At 42.9% G+C, this 18,973-nt stretch overlaps 1 protein-coding gene across 1 annotated transcript; it reads right to left on the reverse strand.

Moving 5' to 3' along the window:
• Positions 1-1,954: 1,954 nt before the first annotated feature.
• rfx6 (regulatory factor X, 6) lies at positions 1,955-17,776 on the reverse strand. The gene is made up of 20 exons (XM_041959285.1): positions 17,626-17,776; positions 15,215-15,374; positions 13,900-14,023; positions 13,221-13,282; positions 13,059-13,136; positions 12,874-12,901; positions 11,949-12,056; positions 11,625-11,702; positions 11,408-11,521; positions 11,091-11,140; positions 9,857-10,016; positions 9,636-9,780; positions 9,406-9,515; positions 9,202-9,319; positions 7,476-7,598; positions 6,719-6,925; positions 6,312-6,621; positions 4,839-5,209; positions 3,083-3,283; positions 1,955-2,133 (listed from the first exon to the last, which is right to left on the reverse strand). The coding sequence occupies exons 1-20, from the start codon at positions 17,774-17,776 to the stop codon at positions 1,955-1,957; spliced, it is 2,877 nt and encodes a 958-aa protein (XP_041815219.1).
• Positions 17,777-18,973: the final 1,197 nt, after the last annotated feature.

Consider the following 18,973-nt stretch of genomic DNA (forward strand, 5'->3'; position numbering starts at 1 on the left):
GTTTCATTTCATGGGTCCAATTAACTCCAGTCAAACAAACAGTTCTAAATAAGTTTACAAAAATAAATCAGCAATAAAATAATACATTAATAGCTTTAAATCAAATTTAAATTCTAAAATTTTCTCTATAATTTGGATTTAATTACATTGTTCTCTCCAGGAAACTTCTTATGGAATTATTAGGAAATTGCAAACCTGTAAAATAAAGCAGGTTTTCAAGTGTTATGTTAAAGAGTGAGAGTGATTCAGTCTAGAGGTGCTTAAATTTATGCCTTAAAGGCTTTTCCATCCTCAACAGCAGTGGAGACCGGGTGCCTGTTTAACGCAGGTTGCCATGGTGTGATATTAACAGCTTCCAGTCATCATCATCCCGCCGCCGCCCTCCGTGTTGGCTCTCGTAACATTTTGGTAAACACTTTTATCAGCCTCATATCTCCCTCCATTGTGCCGCAGACAAACCAAATAATTACAAAAGCTCCCAACTTTGATCCGCAGTCTTCAATTGTGACTCCGTGCTGTAATCTCCGAGTTCAGCCATTAAAGAGTCGTGTGTTCGGCGCTTCGACACCAGCTCTTTGAATCGGGCCAGATAAGGATCCTCGTGGGGTCTTTCATTGACTGGGAGTCAATCTGCTGCAGAGGCAGACAAAAGAAGGAGCGCAAACTGTTCCTGGTCTGCCTGTTCAGTATCTGCTTTGAGGAAAAACGTGGTCAGCAGCGCTGCAGCAGCTAATGGAGACACGTTTATGGTTTTAGCCACGTCCGCTAAAAAGGTTAGCATGACTCTTAAGATGTCAATCAGTTGTTTGGTTTCTCTACCAAACAACTGGACCCGGTTTATGTCCACCTGGATGTGAACTGTTACCACTCCTGACTTTTCACAAAATATGTTGAAAACTAATTTAATACGACTGATGTTCCCATCAGCTGTACCTTGTGTTTAATTAGCGAATGTTATCGGGCTAACATGCTAAGCTAAGACGGTGACCAGGGTAAACATTACACCGGTTGTGCGCATGTTAGCATGTCGACGTTAGCATTGGGCTCAAAGTACACGAAACCCTTCGACCGGCAAAGAACGCTGGATGATTATCTTCATTAAAACATTGAAGTTGGCTTCATTTTTCAGTTAATTACTTAATTAAATGTCAGATTGTTAAAAATGTCTGTTCACAGCCGCACGGTGAGTTTAAAATAAAAACCTAAAGATGCTCATTTACAATGGCGTAAGACTCACATCCAAGAATCTGAAAGCAGCAAAAGTTTGGATTTTTTTCTTCACTGATAATTAATAATTGTTCCATCAGTAATTGACTTAAAGCAGAGAAGCAGAGGAGTCACAGCCTACAGCCACGAGTCAATACTTCTGAAGGGAAATCTGCTCTCTGAGAATCATCATGAACAACTGTGAACGCAGAGCTTTTTCTCATTTTCACTACAAATTCACGCTGGACTCTCGAAAAATAAAGAAAAACATCGACAACAAGCCTTCATATCAGCAGCAGCGACGTTAGGCTGCTCTAAACTCGTCAGTGAAGAGAACACCACTGTCGCTAACAAAGATTTATTTACAACAATTTGCACCCAGAAGAAATGGAAGTCCTCATCAAGGAACAAAAGCGAAACGCCGACCGGAAAATACAGTTGTGGATATTTGATAAATATCTGCATCAGAGTCATAGTTTACATGTTTTAAAGTAATAATGAACATTTTAATAGAAATAAATATCTTGTCTTTGCTCCTCTTTATCTGGTTTAGAATAATAATGCTGCTGGCACATATATCTCTGTATGCAGGAGAGTCCGGACTTCTTCCTAAGCTTCAGACTGTACCTGACAGTTTGGATGTGAGGTGAGTTTATCAGATCTCCTCACAGCGTTGGCGCATTCATACAGTTCGCTCTGGATCTGGGTTCCTCCGGTCTCCAAACCTCTCCAGTAGAAGTCTCCCAGGTCATTGTACTCCTCCTGCTCCCATGAAGACAGTGTTGATGGGAGGCAGCGAAGACACCAGGTCCTGCACCTCTGAGGACGACGGCACCCGCTGCTGAGCGAGCAGCGCCTCCTGCGAGGAGAACGAAGGGGGAACTCCGAACATGCAGGGAGCGGATCCTGACGAGGGCAGGGAGTGATCTGACGACAAAAACCAAGAAGACTTCATTACTTTACAACACTGCATGATGCATTTCTGGGTTTCTGGTACTGTTGTTGGCCTTTACTCATTAATGTGATGACAAAATTCAACCTGCAAAGACTTTTCGGCCACTTGGCCACTTGGGGGCAGCAGAAACAATATTAACATACTGATATGTTGCTTATTAAACTAAGTTACGAAGCTTCATCATCATTCATTAAGAGTTTGTCTGTGTCCATCTGATGAATGTCAGTCTGATATTCTCTCTCTTTTAGCTCTGTGTTTGGTCTCCACCAACACCTGAGGGAAACATCTGGCTCCTGTGGGCCAATGGTGGCCCTCAGAAACATGTTATGTGGCCCTCGATTCATTTTTAATCACCTGTGGTCCATTTCAGGACCTACATTTAATACACTACTCGCTCCACGGCTGAGTCAAACTGCGGCCTAACAAGCGCCTGTCAGGTTAGCGATGACAGCTTATACCAAGCGACTGGTTGCGTGGCGACTGGTGAGTTCAACGAGCGACTGCCTGGTTGAGGAGAAAAGGAGGATTCGGGAAAAATGGATCTACTTCTACTTCATTGGACCTCAGAGGAAAAAGAAAAGTGATCTGTGTTATTTCAAAAAATGTAATGTTAAACACCATTATGAGACCAATCACAGATCCTGGAACAGGTTCATCCTCTGCGGCTCTCCATCAAATGTCACCTCATCTAAACCCTGAGGACCTCTGCTCTGAAAGGATTGGTTGGAATGAATCAGTCTGAGCTGAAATGTGTTGTTTTGTGGCTGTTAGCAGAGGTAAATCTTGCACCACAGAGACCACAGACTCTGCTGCACAGTTTTTATGTTGCTGATTTACAGTAAAGAGTCTGTTTAACTGAACAAGTAGCAGCATCTGCCCCCCGCCCCCGGACCCCCGTCATAGCTGTGTCTCATTGCTGACCTGCTCCACTTTCAGCCTCAGTGAAATACGCTCCTGCAGTTTTCCTCCCTGGTTCGTCCAGGATGTTGAGCGGATCGTGGACTTCGGAGTACGCTGACGGGAACGGACGCAGGCTGCTGACGGTGCTGATGACGGACACGTGCTGGTCCACCAGCGATGTCATGCGCTGGCTGTCCAGGTAGCTGTTGTTGCCATAGTAACCTGCCACAAGAGGAAAGTTTGGCTTTTAGCTCCTGTTTTTACAAGAACTTTGTCAATAGTTTGGTGTTATTCGGTTTGGATTCATGTACACAAACCCGATTCCAAAACAGCCTGGACGCTGTAAAACATCAATAAAACCAGAATCAGTCATTTCCAATCAATCTGTGTTTCCTGAAGTGTTCCTGAGTCCAGGTATTAATCACCTTTATCCAATCACGTGCTCACAAAGTGTTGAACCTCGCTCCATCCTCACTGTGAACCACTGAGCCTTTCGATCATGATGCTATCACCTGTTACCAATCAACCTGTTTACCTGTGGAATGATCCAAACAGGTGTGTTTGGAGCGTTCCACATCTTTCCCAGTCTTTAGTTGCTCCTGTCACAACGTGTCTTGGCACTTTTGACAGGATTTTTAAGTGTAAAGTGACTCCTCAAACCTTGTCCCAACAATCAGCCATGAGCTCCTCTAAGCAGCAGCCTGAAAGTTAAAATAACTGCTGTCCGCAGAGCAGGAGAAGGCTGGAAGAAGAAGATAGCAAAGTGTCTCCTCAGTTTGTCATGTCATAAAGAAATGGCAGTTAGCAGGAAGGTTAAGCTGAGGTCTGGAAGACCAGGAAAACCTTCAGAGAGAACTGCTCGTAGGATTATAAGAAAGGCAAATCAAACCTTCCTGTCTGACTGCAAAAGACCTCCATGAAGACTCAGCAGACTCTGAAGTGATGGTGCTCTGTTCTGCTGAGCGGCAACACCTGAGCTTCATGGAGAGTCATCAGAGGAAACCTTTCCTGCATCCTGACCACGAGATTCAGCTTCAGACGTTTGCAAAGGAACATCTAAACAAGCCGGATGCATTTTGGAAACAAGTCCTGTGTCAGATGCAGTTAGCATAGAGCCTTTTTCCACAATGATCAAAGTTATGTTTGGAGGAAAAAGAAAAACCTCTCCAATTGTCCAGCATGATGGTGGATCAATCAGGCTTTGGGATGGTGTAGAAGGAAGATTCAATTAAATACCAACAAATTCTGCAATCAAGCATCACACTATTTGTAAAAAAAAAACTGCAGATGAAAAGATCCACGACAGGATAATGATCCTAAACACGCCTCAAAATCCACAGTGGACGACCTCAAGAGGACCAGGCTGAAGGTCCTGCATTGGCCCTCACAGTCCCTGACCTAAAAACATCATCAACAATCTGTGGATGGACCTCAAAAGAGCAGAACATGCAAGACGGCCCAAGAATCTCACAGAACTCGAAGCTTTTTGTAGGAAGAATGAGCGAAAACCCCTCAAATAAGACCTGAAAGGCTCTCCTTTAGAAGCTGCGACTGTCGCCAAAGGCGACCAACTTTGCTTCAGGCCTTTTTACTTTTTTGTTATTTTGAAAGTGTAAAAGACTGAAATATTCTTTAAATATTAAAGGAATTTGTCATTTTTCACTTGACGATGTTGGAAATCAGGTCACATTTACTCAGTTATTCACAGCAACAGAAATTTTGACCAGTTCTGAGGGATCCACCAGAATCCGGTTTACTTCCGCATTCTGAGGCTTACCGCTGTGTCCTGCAGCAGAGTACGTCTGTCCCTGACACCCGCCGCCTGCTGGGTTCAGTCCAGCCCCCACAAAGCCAAACCCTTCCGCCGAGTCCAGAATCTGAGCTGCCGTCTGAGCGTCCAGTCCCTGTTCGGCCTGAGCTGGATCTGAGCCTGAACTGTAGCTGGATGTGGGTCGGGCTGCGGAGCCATAAGGCGTCAGGGAGCAGTTGGTGCTGTTGGATGAGTGAAGGGCTGACGGGTGATGATGGGGGTAGAACGCCTCTTTATTCGGGTGTTGGTCGTTGAAGGGGGGGTAGCGGGAGAGATGGTAGGCCAGCGATGAGGCCTGAGACTGGACCGAGGCCAGACACTGGTTCTGAGTCTGAGGCCTGAAACAGATTGAACAAGGACAACAAAACTTTTTTATTTAGCTGTCAGATGTTTCAGATTCAAGGATGGACAAGGACTTCAGGGCTGACAGGTTTTTAAACGACAATAAATAAAAGCTCATTAAAGTCACAGTTAAATAAAAAGTTATTTATATGTTAATATTCAATACTCTGATTTCTGACTTTTTTATGGCAAAAACCAGAAACTGCAAACATTAAATTTGGAATTTCTTTTTCTGTCAAGGTGGAGTTCACCTACAACCAGTGGCGTGCACAGACTTTTTGAAGGGGCAGGGGCGGAAAGGAAAAAAAGGGCATATATAGCGTGTCCTCGCCACTGAAGAGGGCACTTAAGCACACGTTTTGGCTCCCAGGGGGCACTTTAGCACACGTTTTGGTGTCCAAGAGGGCACTTTAACACGCGTTTTGGCTCCCAGGGGGCACTTTAGAGGACGTTTTGGCATCCAAGAGGGCACTTTAGCACTTGTTTTAGAGTCCAAGAGGGCACTTTAGCACATGTTTTGGCTCCCAGGGGGCACTTTAGCATGCGTTTTGGTGTCCAAGAGGGCACTTTAACATGCGTTTTGGCTCCCAGGGGGCACTTTAGAGCGCGTTTTGGTGTCCAAGAGGGCACTTTAGAGCACGTTTTGGCGTCCAAGAGGGCACTTTAGCACACGTTTTGGAGTCCAAGAGGGCACTTTAGCGCGCATTTTTCAAAAACTGGGCCACGATCGCACACCACACACCACATTTCTCTGCTGCAAGAATAATCACATTATTGAAGAATTATTAGATTCTTAGACACAGATTTTTGTTGGTGGTCCAAATGGAAATTAGATTTTTGGTTTTTTTCAAGATGAATTCAGGAGAATATCTGTCTAAGTTTGGATTAAAGTCCTTTTCAAATCAGTTTTACACTTAAAGATTTACATTATAACAACCATGTGTCTACTGAATTTGTGATTTTACCATCTCACGAGTAACAAACTAATTAGAAAATGAACCAAAAATATAACAAGAAAAGCAGAAAAGAGAGAATAACATCTTATGAGCTGGTTAAGTTTCAGTGAAGTCGTGGATTTACGGCACTAAACGAGCTGACCTGAGTGCAGGCTGGTAGTTTGAGGCTGAGGAGCCGCCGCCTGGTGGGAAGTAACTGGAGCTGGTCTGAGGTAAGCAGGGGTACAGGGTCTCTGGGTACGAAGAGCAGGGGCTGGGCTGAGTCATGGCGCTTATAGAAGACAGGCAGGAGGAAGAGGAGGAGGAACAGGTGGTGGAAGAAGAGGAAGATGTCAGGGGCCTCCCCGTCATGGGCCCCTGGTTGATGACTGAGCCTCGGTGCACTAACGCCGCTGGAGAGATAGGGGGCGTCATGAGGGGGCCGCTGCCCTGAGCGAAGTCCATCTGACCACCTGGATGTGCGACGAGGGAAAATCCACCGTTTGCTGAGCACGCTTTGTTTTCTCTGATCAGAAAACAAAATGATGCCTTATGTTTGTTTTCTCTCACCTGAAACCGCGAAGCCAGCAGCATCCGTCCCCTGGTAGATGATGGTGCACGCTTCCAGACTTTGCTGCTGATCGGTGGACAAAGACATGTAGGTGTGTTCTCCCGCGGACTCATTCTTCACCGATTGGTCAAGGGCAGCACCGGCTTTGTTGCGATTCGCTAAGAAGCAGGAACTGGGAGAGGCCATGAACGCTGCTTTACTTGCACCTGAAAGTGACGAAGCAACATTAACAACAAACTTTAGTAACTTTAAATAGAGAATAAATTCGTTTTCTTGTTTTCTCAACCGCACTTTAACTCCCTTTAACAATTTTATATGACTATTATATATTTATAACTGCATCACAAATGCACAGATATATTTGTTGATTTTTATTCTGCTGTAATTGAATTTGTTTCCTTTTCCACTGCGTTTTTAATGCTGCTTTAATGTGTTTTTATGCAGTATGTAAACTACTCTCACCATGATATTTGCTTATTCTCCACCTGCTCCATACGTTAGATAGAAATCATACAGTTTGGATATATTTACAAGGATGTAGAGGAAGAATCTCCTTTCCTATTTTATTTAAAGCTGATCTTTGCATTCTCTTGGTTTTATGTCTTTTTGTAAAGCACATTATGACATCTGAGCACTGGATTCATGTGAGGTTTTCCTTCACTATGTCCCTGATAAGGAAAGAAAAGCCTGCTGTAGATGTGAGTTCATGTACGTCTGCAGCTGAACTCTCGGTGTGAGTGTTTGGATGCTTCATACCGGCATTTTTCATGTATTTGTCCAGCAGGTTCTGCAGGTCCTGCTCCTTGTCGTTGTTGAACTGAGTCTCCAGAGCCAGCAGGATGTATTCGTCCAGCAGCATCCTGATCAGGTGGAAGGAACCTGCCGGCGTCCACATGCAAATCACATCACGTTGTCTTTCCACCTCTCAGACATTAAAAAGAGACATCGGACCACCTGATTCCAGCTGAGCTTCTTTATCTGCTGCCTGACCTTTAGGATCAGCCGCTCTCTGTTTGACCTGCAGGGTCGCAGGTTTGAAACCGGCGTGTGTTTGAGCTGCACCAGGACTTCAGAGAGGGAGCCACCAAATGGTGAGTGTTTATTCACGTCCACGTTCTCTGTGTGCATGTGTTTGAACAGAGAGCACACGACCTGCAGATAACACTGTTTAATCAAGGCGAGTCTGGCCATTACAATTTATGGCACTATTGTAGCAATCTGCTCCTAGCTGGCCTGTATTAGCTCTGTGTGTGTGTGTGTGTGTGTGTGTGTGTTTGTGTCTGTGTGTGTGTGCGTGTGTGTGTGTGTGTTCGACACATCCTGCAGACTGAATGATGGAGAAGAAAGGAGCACAAAATTAATTAGCCTGCTGACAGTTATTAATTTCACAAACAACACTCACCATGTCGTCTCAGTGTGCAGCTTTTATAAATTGTGTTTTTATATTGTCTGATGAACTGCGATAGTGGAGTCATCAGCTTTGTTAGTACCAGATACACCATGTCCTCCATCAAATGTACTAATACCACATTGTAAAAGGTAGTTAAAGTCCTGAATTGAAAATTTTGCTTCAGTAAAAGTGTGTCAGGATACTTATAAATATACTTGCAGTATTAAAGTAAAAGTACTGAGTGCAGTAAAACGTCCCTGTGACTGTTCTCCTGTTCTATCTGTTCTCCTGTTCTCCTGTTCGATCTGATCTCATCAGATTACTGTGACTCAGTCGTTCATGTCAAAGCAGGATTTTACTGTTGGAGCTGGTTGAGCTTCATTTGAACTAATGATTCTTTTCATTCTGGATCAATCTGCTGATTATTTCCTCCATTAATCGATCGATCGTTCGGTTTGGAAATATTGTGAAATTAAGAGAAATGTGGTGACGATGAGGCCAAAGTGACGCCTTCACAGTGTTTGTTTAGTCCAAAGCTCCACATTATTACAAACACATTCAGATCATTCAGAGGAAAAGCAGCAAATCAAACATCTGAGAAACATTTTTTATCAATCAAATAAATGATTATTTGTACTTTGAAATTTGATTTGGTAGTTTAATTTGTAACAAAACATCGTGTTTACAAACATCTGTTTTAAAGTAACTAGTAAATAAAGCTCTCATTTTAACAGTTGAAGTAAAAAGTACATTTTTTCTCTGAGGTGTAGCGAGTAAAGTACAAGTACTTCAAATCTGTATATTAAACACAGCACTTGTAAAAATAATCAATATAAAAATCAGTCTAGTAATCAATTAATTGAATAATTTCAACTGTTTGGAAGTTTAATTTCTAACAATAACAGGAAACATATTTCATAAACTCTTCATACGTTTTGTGTGCAAAAATCTGAATTTGTTAAGTAACTTGTAACTAAAGCTGTAAGCAAAAAGTTGTAGTGGAGCAGAAGTAGCACGAAAATAAAAAAACTCAAGTAAAGTACCAGTACCTCACATTTGTACTAACGTACAGCACTTTTACAGTGTTCTTACCAAAGCTGGAGGCGTTGTTGAGTGTGAGGTTGTGCATCACTCTGGCTCCAAAGAAACTCCACCTGAGGAGGAAATCCTGAGCTCGCTTCTTCACCGATCGGCCGCTCTGCTTTCCGGGCTGATCGGACACAAAAACACAGAGAAGACAAACTGTTCGGTGGCAGAGCGTTCGCAGGACGGCGCAGGCAAACCAACAGCTGTTACCTTGATGACTTTGTGCTCCACGACAGAGTCCAACCACTCGATGAAGGACTCCACGGTGGCATTCTTCCTCAGCAGCTCCTTCAGCTCCTGAAAGACGGTGATGGAGTTATCTGGAAAGAGAAGATACGAGTTCCTTCATGTCAACATCAAGAGATTCTTATTCATTAGAGCAACAGGAACAGCTGGTTTCTGTTGCTCTGGTGGTTTCTGTTGCTCTGCAGCCGACTCACACTCAGAGTAGATGTCTGGGTCCTGGTCTCCAGCAGCGTTGACGCTGAGCAGAGGCTGCGAGCTGATGCTGCTGAGATCCACATTGTCGATGTCCAGCACCATGCTGGTCACGACCGCCTGGTCAAACAGCGCCGGGCGGGCTATCTGGAAACATGAAAAAAACACTTTACAGCATACCGGGATCTGTGTGATCCACTCTGCTCCTCAGGAAACGTCGTACCTGTGCCAGGTGTAAGAACGACGTCTGCCTCTTCAGGGAGGACACAAAGTGGCGTGCTATGGGGAGCTTCTTGGCTGCAAGGCATTCTGGGAGGTTTTCCAGGGAAGAGGCGAGCCAGTGCTCCCAGTGTTTGGCAAAGTTGCGGATATCTGCCAACAGACTGAGGAACAACATTCGTACAGATCAGCTCCCAGTTAGTTCATTAATCGATCTCTTATTATGAATCAGTGTCAATGAAAACGTTGCTTGTGTCTCTGCAGTAAAGACAGTGACGACAGCTGCATCATGACTGATGGGGATGAAGTCCAGAACTCCACCACAAACCCAACCGTCAGCTTTAATGTTGCCGCTGTACGTTTCTGCAAACCATGGACACCATGAAACTTTCAAACTTTACATTTCAGTTTGATGCTGCGACAGTGCTGTTCAGGTCTGATTGGGTTTAGACACAAAAACCACCTGGTTAGGGTCAGGAAGAGATCATGTTCTGGTTTAAAATACCCAATTCTGTCACCATGAACACAGCTCGAACTGCTGCTGCTTTGGCCCTTTGACACCTACAAACGTTGACATGATACATATGAAATGTACAAATTTAACATAGCAGAAGTTTACAGAAACGTACAACGCCAACATTTTACTCTGGAGACTGAGCTGTCATGTTGATCTTCCAGGGCAGGAAGGGTCTTTTGTGGGTTTTTAGCCCCCACCAGTGGACTTTTTGAAGGGCAGGGGTGAAAAGGACTTCACTTGAGCATGCGTTTTGGCGTCCAAGGGGGCACTTTAGCATGCGTTTTGGCGTCCAAGAGGGCACTTTAGCATGCGTTTTGGCGTCCAAGAGGGCACTTTAGCACGCGTTTTGGCTCCCAGGGGGCACTTTAGCACGCGTTTTGGCTCCCAGGGGGCACTTTAGCACGCGTTTTGGTGTCCAAGAGGGCACTTTAGCGCGCGTTTTGGCATCCAAGAGGGCACTTTAGCACGCGTTTTGGCGTCCAAGAGGGCACTTTAATGCGCGTTTTGGCTCCCAGGGGGCACTTTAGCACGCGTTTTGGCTCCTAGGGGGCACTTTAGCACGCGTTTTGGTGTCCAAGAGGGCACTTTAGCACGTGTTTTGGTGTCCAAGAGGGCACTTTAGTGTGCGTTTTGGCTCCCAGGTCGCACTTTAGCACGTGTTTTTCAACAATTGGGCCACGAGCCACGAACACCACATAACATCTGAGCTGAAGGAACAAACCTCTCAGGCATCTCCTGCATTGTGGCAGGAATCAGAACATCTGTTAGAACCTGAGGGAATGAGGAACAAACAAGAAAAACAGAGTCAAAACAGGATCAGCTGACGATTTTATGCAACAGCTGAGCAAAATTTTCCACACGATGAACTGAAAGAAGTCAAGATACCACATCAGAGAAAATATTAAAACATTTTGCTCTTTGTTCCTCGAGTCCCAAACACATGAGAAACAAAGCAGGGACTCGTGACATGAGTGAGTTCAAGACGATCCACACTCCTGCTGTTCTTCTGTAGGAGTGAAAACAGCGTTTCATAACAACCTTATAGAGAATGGAGTCACAGACGCAGAAGATGTCGACTATAACGGGGTTCTCCAGCAGCGGCAGCAGGTGGTCGGGCATTCCCTGCCAAAAATGGAGCAGAAAATTCTGGATCTGAAACAAAGCATTCGAAGGGTTGAGTCAGTCTGAGTGGACGGTTAACTCCCCTCAGTGATACACGAACAACAAAGTGCTCCCACGTGACAGCAACTATCACCTCGTCAAAGTTGACGTTGATGGCGTTGTCCAGGATGCACTGGCAGTGTGTCTTATACATCATGATCAGAGTGTCCACCTGCGGACGACCAATGAAGAAGAAACCAGTCACAGACAAGCAGCTTATCAAACAGCTGCAGGCAGAGTAATGTTGTTACAGATGTGCCGTTTTATGCATGTGCATATTTAACATACTTATTGGTTTAAAGGTGTTTTTTTTCTGTTCTCTGGTAGACAGACACTACAAAGCTCCTCGTTTGTTCACCGTAAACACAGAATATACAGTAAAGCGTCATCTCAGACTGACTGAGTGTTGATGGCCCACCTTCTCTCTGGAGACGTTTCCCTGCAGCAGGAGATGTTGAGCGTTGGGGAAGTCTGGCAGCAACGTTCCGGTTTTAGAGCTCAGAGAATATTTCCTGGTGAAACCTCCCTGAAATATTCGACAGTGTCAGGCCTGTTTTCTTTTAGTTTATCTTCACACTGTTGACTTTGTTGAAAGAGTAGCTAAACACCATCTGAACATCTTCTTTATGCTGACGTCCAGTTTGGACTTCTTAGCCTGATGCAGCGCTGAAGGACTGCAGGACTCTGACATCACCACTGGATGTGGTTACAGGTGCAAGGGAGCGTTTTGCTGACCACACCCAACCACCTATCAGTGATGCTCAGTCTTAGCACGCATTTGCTTTCCCATTGGCCAATGCTAACCAGCTAGCTGCAGCCCGTCCTGTCTCGTGATACCACCTAAGTCCTGTAATCCCTGTCATAAAACTGGCTTTTGCTGGACTCAGATGCTGTGTTCAGTCCTGGCCCAGCCTGGTTCCGTTGCACCTGGCTCCGGGTCTGGTGCCCAATCCAGCAACGCTACCAGCCAGCATTAGCCTCTGTGTTGCCCCCGTCTCAGGCCTCAACACATTCTCCTCCCAGTTCATTTGCTAGCAATGTGAACAACACTAATACCCCCTAAGTCAGCTAACAGGACTGCTAGCTGAGCGGCTAACTGAGCTAGCTAGCTAACAGCAGCTACAGTTAGCAGCAGCTAGCGGTTACTCAACTTTAACGTTACTCAGATTTTTCATACGTCGACTTTATTTTTTCAGTTTTGTTTTTGTAAATATTTTCTGCAGTAAACTACACTTCGGGGGGCGAAGTAGAACTGCGCTACAAACCTTCAACCACAGGGGGCAGCAAAGCTCTGCTTTTCAGCCTGGCGTTAAGTTAAAATGCGATGAACCGTTTTCACTCACCTCGTTCTTGAGTTTGCTCCCTGAAAATCTGCAATCAAAGAAGAACAGATTTGATCTTTTGAAATGTAAATACTGAAATATAAAGACTTTTCATATTAATAAATGTTGATTTGTGTTTGACATTCATGATTTTGTGTAGAGGAAGAAGAAGAAACAGAAGTAACTGATGGTGAATATTTTGTTACCTGGTCAAACCTTTTCCTGAATACACAGAGTGATAGTAAGCGCTGCTCTCTTTGATGCCGATTCCATAGTAATGATATCTGTGCGATGTCAGGAAAATAACATTAAAGGATAATCATAAAGTACAATGATCAGAAATACGACGTGAAGTTTTTGCGTGTTACTTGGAGTGTCCTCTGGTGCCGAGTCTTCTTGTTGTTAGAAGAGGAAACTTCTGCCGAATCGTCTGATGAGAGGAGGAGGTGAAGACAGACGGAGGTTTGAGCTCCACATTTGACATTTAAACTGTTTTATTCTGTGACTCAGATTTGAAGTACAACTACTACATGTCTATAATAAAAACGCACAGGGAACTATTAACCATTTAGAGGCACATAACATAACATTTTCTCTACTGGAAGGGCACCTTAAAGGGCACTTCATCATATTTTCTCCACCAGCAGGACAACTACAGATTATCCACCAGAAGGGCACACAAGAAGACATTTCAATATGTTTTCTCCACTAAAAGGACACACCGGAGGGCACTTTGTCACATTTTCTCCTCTGGAGGGGCATCCGAGAGGACATTTTATCATGTTTCTCCACTGGAAGGACACCCCCAGACGGCATGTTATCATGTTTCCTTGCACATTTAGCCACCACAGAGGACACTTCATCATACTCTATCTACCATAGAGGCATTCAGGAGGACACTCCTGCAGCAATCATTTACTGTATGTAAAACTAAGATGATAAAAAGTCTGTAGATACGTGTTGCTGATTTTATAAAACTATATTTTGGACAGTGATGAAGATGTTTTCTGACTTTGCAAACACACACACACACACACTCACACACACCTTTCCAAAGGTAGCAGCACAGGCCGGCTCCAGCTTCTCTTTCCTGCAGAAGTCCAGGTAGTGAGCATAGAGGATGCATCGAGGCAGACACACTCCTTCACACACGATGTAGTTCTCCTCCAGCCTGATGAGACACATCAGAGAAACTCAGTCATGCAATTATCATAAGAGTGTATGAGGTGACCACTGAATGCAGTAAATGTTGTAGTTTCACTGAATTAAACACAAGACTCCCTTTTATATTTACAGGGAAAAAACAAACACTAACACAAATGTTTAGTAGAAGAATCAGTAGAAACTAATCTGGTTGAAAGATCCTTGACTTTGAAACCGAAGAATAATTTTTATTACAATTAAAAAGAAAAGTCTGTAAATATCTTTAAAACTGCTGTAACTGTTAACAATGACCTGCAGAGTTTTCCAAAGTTTTGTTTCCAAAACTTCCAAAAGTTATTTCATAATGCAAGGTTGATAAGTTCCTCTTATGAACTGAGACTGCTCAGTAGCTCTTCCACCACCTACAAACTTCTCGCAATGCTGGAATCTAACTTAGTACATTTACTCAAGTGCTGTACTGAAGTATGAGTTTGAGGTACTTGTACTTTACTTATTTTCAACAGCTACAGAAGCACATATTGTGCTTTTTACTCCACTATATTTGTCTGACAGCTTTAGTTATTAGTTGCTTTGCAGATTCCTTCTTTTCCAACGAAAAGCTCGTATCTCCAGATGTGTTGAATGTTTGTGATAAACTGAAGGATGAAGTTTTCCTTCATGTCTTGAGAAAATTCTCGTCCTCCTTCAGCTAAATAAACTGTTTAAAAAGCCTCTTGGATCAGCTGAAAATGCATCGTCACAGAGCTGAAAACAGGCTGTTTTTCTGAGATACGAGGTTCTCACAGGACAAACATGTGATGATCTTATAGAATATGATGCATCGCTGCAGATTAAACCAGCCAACAGGATATAAAGTAGTTCAAATGAGCTCAACCTGAAACATCTACTGCAGTAATATTAATCCACAAACATCAGAGATGATGAGAAACACTGACAGGAACATTTTACTGCTACATAAGGACTTTGACTTTAAGTACTTTAAGTACATTTTGCTGATATTTTACATCAGAATGGTTGGACTGCAGGACTTTTACTGTGGAGTGGAGTATTTGATATTAGTACTTTTACTGAAGAAAGGCTTTGAATCGTTCTTCTGACTTCCTGTAGGAAGCCTGAAGGAAAGTTTGTGTGACGTCAAACGACACCCCCGGTCTGGATCTTGCCGTCTCGTTGCTGGTGCTGCTTGCTTTGCTCTTACCACTGCAGCGTGAGCTGTGTCTGCTTCTTCTTGTCCTTGATGATCTGACTGATGGTCTTCCTGGAGGACGAGATGCTCTGTTTGATGGTCAGGTCTGGGTTAAAGTCCGCCAGGTCCTGGTCTTCCTCAGAGGACGGTGTCTCATTACTGTCCTCTGCTTCTAAGAAAACATACAGACAAAAATGGCGTGTAGTGGAGGAGAGGGGACAGGTGTTTCGTGTTGTGCTCGGTCTCATGTTGCTGCTCTGCAAAGTGTTTGTTGAGAAAAGATCAAAACCATGACTCAGCACAAGTTCTTCTTTTGTCTTTATATCTTTCTGGGAAAAACACATATAATTACAGAACATATTGTAGATTAGAGTGGAATCCAAACCTTAATATCTTCACATAACTTGACTTTTTTTCTGGATGGTTTAAGTAGATACTGATCTGAACATATCACTGCCTAAATCACAGCTTCTTCTCAAGTGGAACTTCAGCTAAACTGTCTGAGGTCAGATGCTGCACTGCACTGATCTTCAATGCAACACTTTACATTTAATTTTTACATTTATTTCAGTTTCGGTGTTTCTTCTGAGCCTCTCGTGCCTCAAGCTTCGCCTGTAAGACCTGCAGCTTTTATCTATTCATTAATTCCAAGATGGTGCCAGTGAGAGTTTGCTCTTCTTGTATATAGATATTCTTTTTTGTGTGCAATACTTTTTAATTACTACTGTTTACTATTTTGCTATTTTATTATTATGTATATAATCTTTTTACTGCTCGCTATTTTGATATTTTATTATGTATAATTTGTTCTTTATAGTCTTATTGCACAATTTTTCACTTATTTCACTGTGTGTAATGCTGCTGCACTGCAATCTCCCAGCTTGGGATATCTATCTATCTATCTATCTATCTATCTATCTATCTATCTATCTAATGTGCACATATAGTTCATTTTATTTTGTGTCCTTTTGTATCTCCTTTTTATTCTTGCTGTCTGTAACAATTTAATTTGTCCGGCGTGGGATCAATAAAGTTTTATCTTGTCTTTTCATTTATTTTTCTGCCCTTGACAAAGTGATTTTCACTTTCAATTATCACTTAACTTTGATTGTTAACCGGTGAACAACAATAAATTGTATGAGCAGAATTAAAAGAGTCAAATAGCGGACCATGATTTTCTGCAGTGTCATGACGGCTGTTCAAAGACATGAACTGTGACTGCATTTTGAATGCTATCGTGTTCAAAGGGAAACATTTAATCAGTTTTTCTTACTGCTACGAGAAGAAAAGACGGAGACAAAACATGAATACTATTACTGTTATGTTATAATATTGAAAACTAAGGAAATAATTACTACAATAACTTATCGCAATAAGGCAGCCGGATGATCTAACAAGGCAAATTAGTTAGAAAAAATGTACTAATTCTCATTTAAAAGCAGCACAGAAATACATCAGTTAATATGATGTTCAGGAGCTCACACTGTTCACCATCAGTGTTTCCACCAGTGTGACACCCCCTGAAAGTCCTCACTGTGGTGATTTTCCACACTGTGACAGATATCAATATGCATACAGAAAACATGAGGCCAAAAACAAAAAATAAAAGGTAAAAAGATGAACGTGAATCGCTACAGCTCAGCAATGTTTTATAAAATCTCTAAAGGTGTCAACATCAGAGGATTTTTAAAAAACAAATGAAGGTGAAGGTGTGTATGGAGAAAGCTAACACCCCTAACAGTTAACACAGCTGTACGCAGCCATGAGTGGACTCCGAGACTCGGGGACAAACACGGCGTCGATGAAGCCTTTAATCCATCAGTGTGGAAAAGTTTCACATGTTCGAGTTGAAACCTGAAAATACAGTGAATATGTGATATTTCATAGCTCTGACATTAAGAATATGGAGTGTATTCACCTTCCTTTTTATGCATCTGTCAAAAACTTTGTTGACAAGTATAAAGACCAGAAGAAACTGTGAATTTTTTTATTTTGAACAGAACTAAAAGTGCTGAAAAACTCCTAAAATGAGGATTTAGTTCTATATTTTCCAGGATTGTAAAGACTGACTGAATTTGTTGAATTTATTTATTTGACTGATTATTTCTTCACCGATTTTTCCGCTTTAGCCACGTACTAATTACAAGAATTAGCCTCCTGTTTACTGGTTCAACCAAAAAAAAGTCCAGGATCTGTCAGTCTGGTGAAATCTGTGGTTGTAGCACTGCCATGTGGTCAGTTTGTGTTACTTTTTTACTTGACCAAATTGACCTCCAACTGCTGAAAAACAGTCAGATTTAAAGTCTTAGAGTGAAGATTGTATGAAGATTAAAGCAGATGATGAGACATAAGATGAATATTTATATAAAACTAAAGACTTCAGCTCGTGTCATCGAGTTGAGCGAGAATAGTTGCTTCACTACCTGATTTAATGCCAGAATCGTCCTCCTGATGAAAATGTGTCTGCTTGTTAAAGTCTGTTTCTTCCGGTGAGCTGCACAAACTTTTGGTTAGAGAGTGGATGAGAAACACGCCGTCTCTGCCTGAACTCTCACTGCTGCGTTTCAGCGGCATCGTCACGGGAAATCAACGTCGATAAACAAGTCAGCCAAAGACAAAGAAGACGAAAATGAAATCAGTCTGATGTGAGAAAAACAGTCCACTGCAGCTCATTTGTCCAGAAGACTGTGACTCGGCTCTGCACGCGGTCTTTAAACGCTGTTTGTCAGTCCAGCCTTCACACAAGTCCAGGAAAAGATTAAAAAGATCACGTCCAGCATTTTGGTCCAAACACTGATCTGAAGCTGGAGAAAAGTGGAATAAACTGAGCTGCTGATAAACCTGAGAGCAGAGCAGCCTCAGACTAATAAAGCTGCACTGTGGGAAGGCAGAGCTAATGAAGCCGTGGATGCATTCATCATATTTACAGAAGACTGGGACTAATCCAGGTTAGTAATGATTAACAGAAAAACCCTCATCCATCTGTCCATCTGTCCGTCCTGTCCCCCACAGTCAGCTGGCCCTTTAGACAAACTTATACATCCAGAACAACCAGCAGGCCTGTATCAGGCTGAAGTGAAGAGATCAGTTTTTAGCTCTCTGTTATAAATATTCAGCGAGCTGCTTCCTGATATCTGCAGCTTCTTTGTTCCAGAGCTTTGAGGCTGCAGCCCTGTTTTTCTTTCTGCTGCTGGAAACCTCCAACAAACCAGCAGCAGATCATCACAGTGTTCCTGAAGGCAAACAGTGAGTGAGCAGGATAGCTCGGTCCTGGTCCGTTCAGGGCTTTGTACAAGGAGGAGGACCTTAAAATCAGCTCTGAATGTTACAGGAAGCCAGTGCAGAGCAGCTAAAACTGGACTAATGTGGTCTCTCCTCTTGGTTCTGGTTCGTAGTCGAGCTGCAGAGTTTTGACTGAGCTGAAGTCTCTCATTGGTGCAGTAGGAGGTCAGTAAATACATTAATAAAGGCATGAATCAGTTTTTCAGCATCGTTTATAAATGGTCGTATTTTAGTTTTTTCTACGGTGGATTTGAATCTTAGATCTGAACCCAGGAGAACACCAAGACTCATGACCTCAGGTTTAATCCAGGGATTATTAAACAGCATTTCTCTTTTTGTTTTATGGCCAACTGGGTAGATTTCAGTTTTGTCTTCATTAACTTCATAACATGTTTACTCATCCATTTATTTATAGACAAATAAAGGAAAAGAAATAAAGTTATTTTTATTCCACTCGAGCTGATGATGAACTAATCATTATTTCAATTT

The sequence above is a fragment of the Chelmon rostratus genome, chromosome 18, assembly GCF_017976325.1.
Source record: "Chelmon rostratus isolate fCheRos1 chromosome 18, fCheRos1.pri, whole genome shotgun sequence".
Lineage (NCBI taxonomy): Eukaryota > Metazoa > Chordata > Actinopteri > Chaetodontiformes > Chaetodontidae > Chelmon > Chelmon rostratus.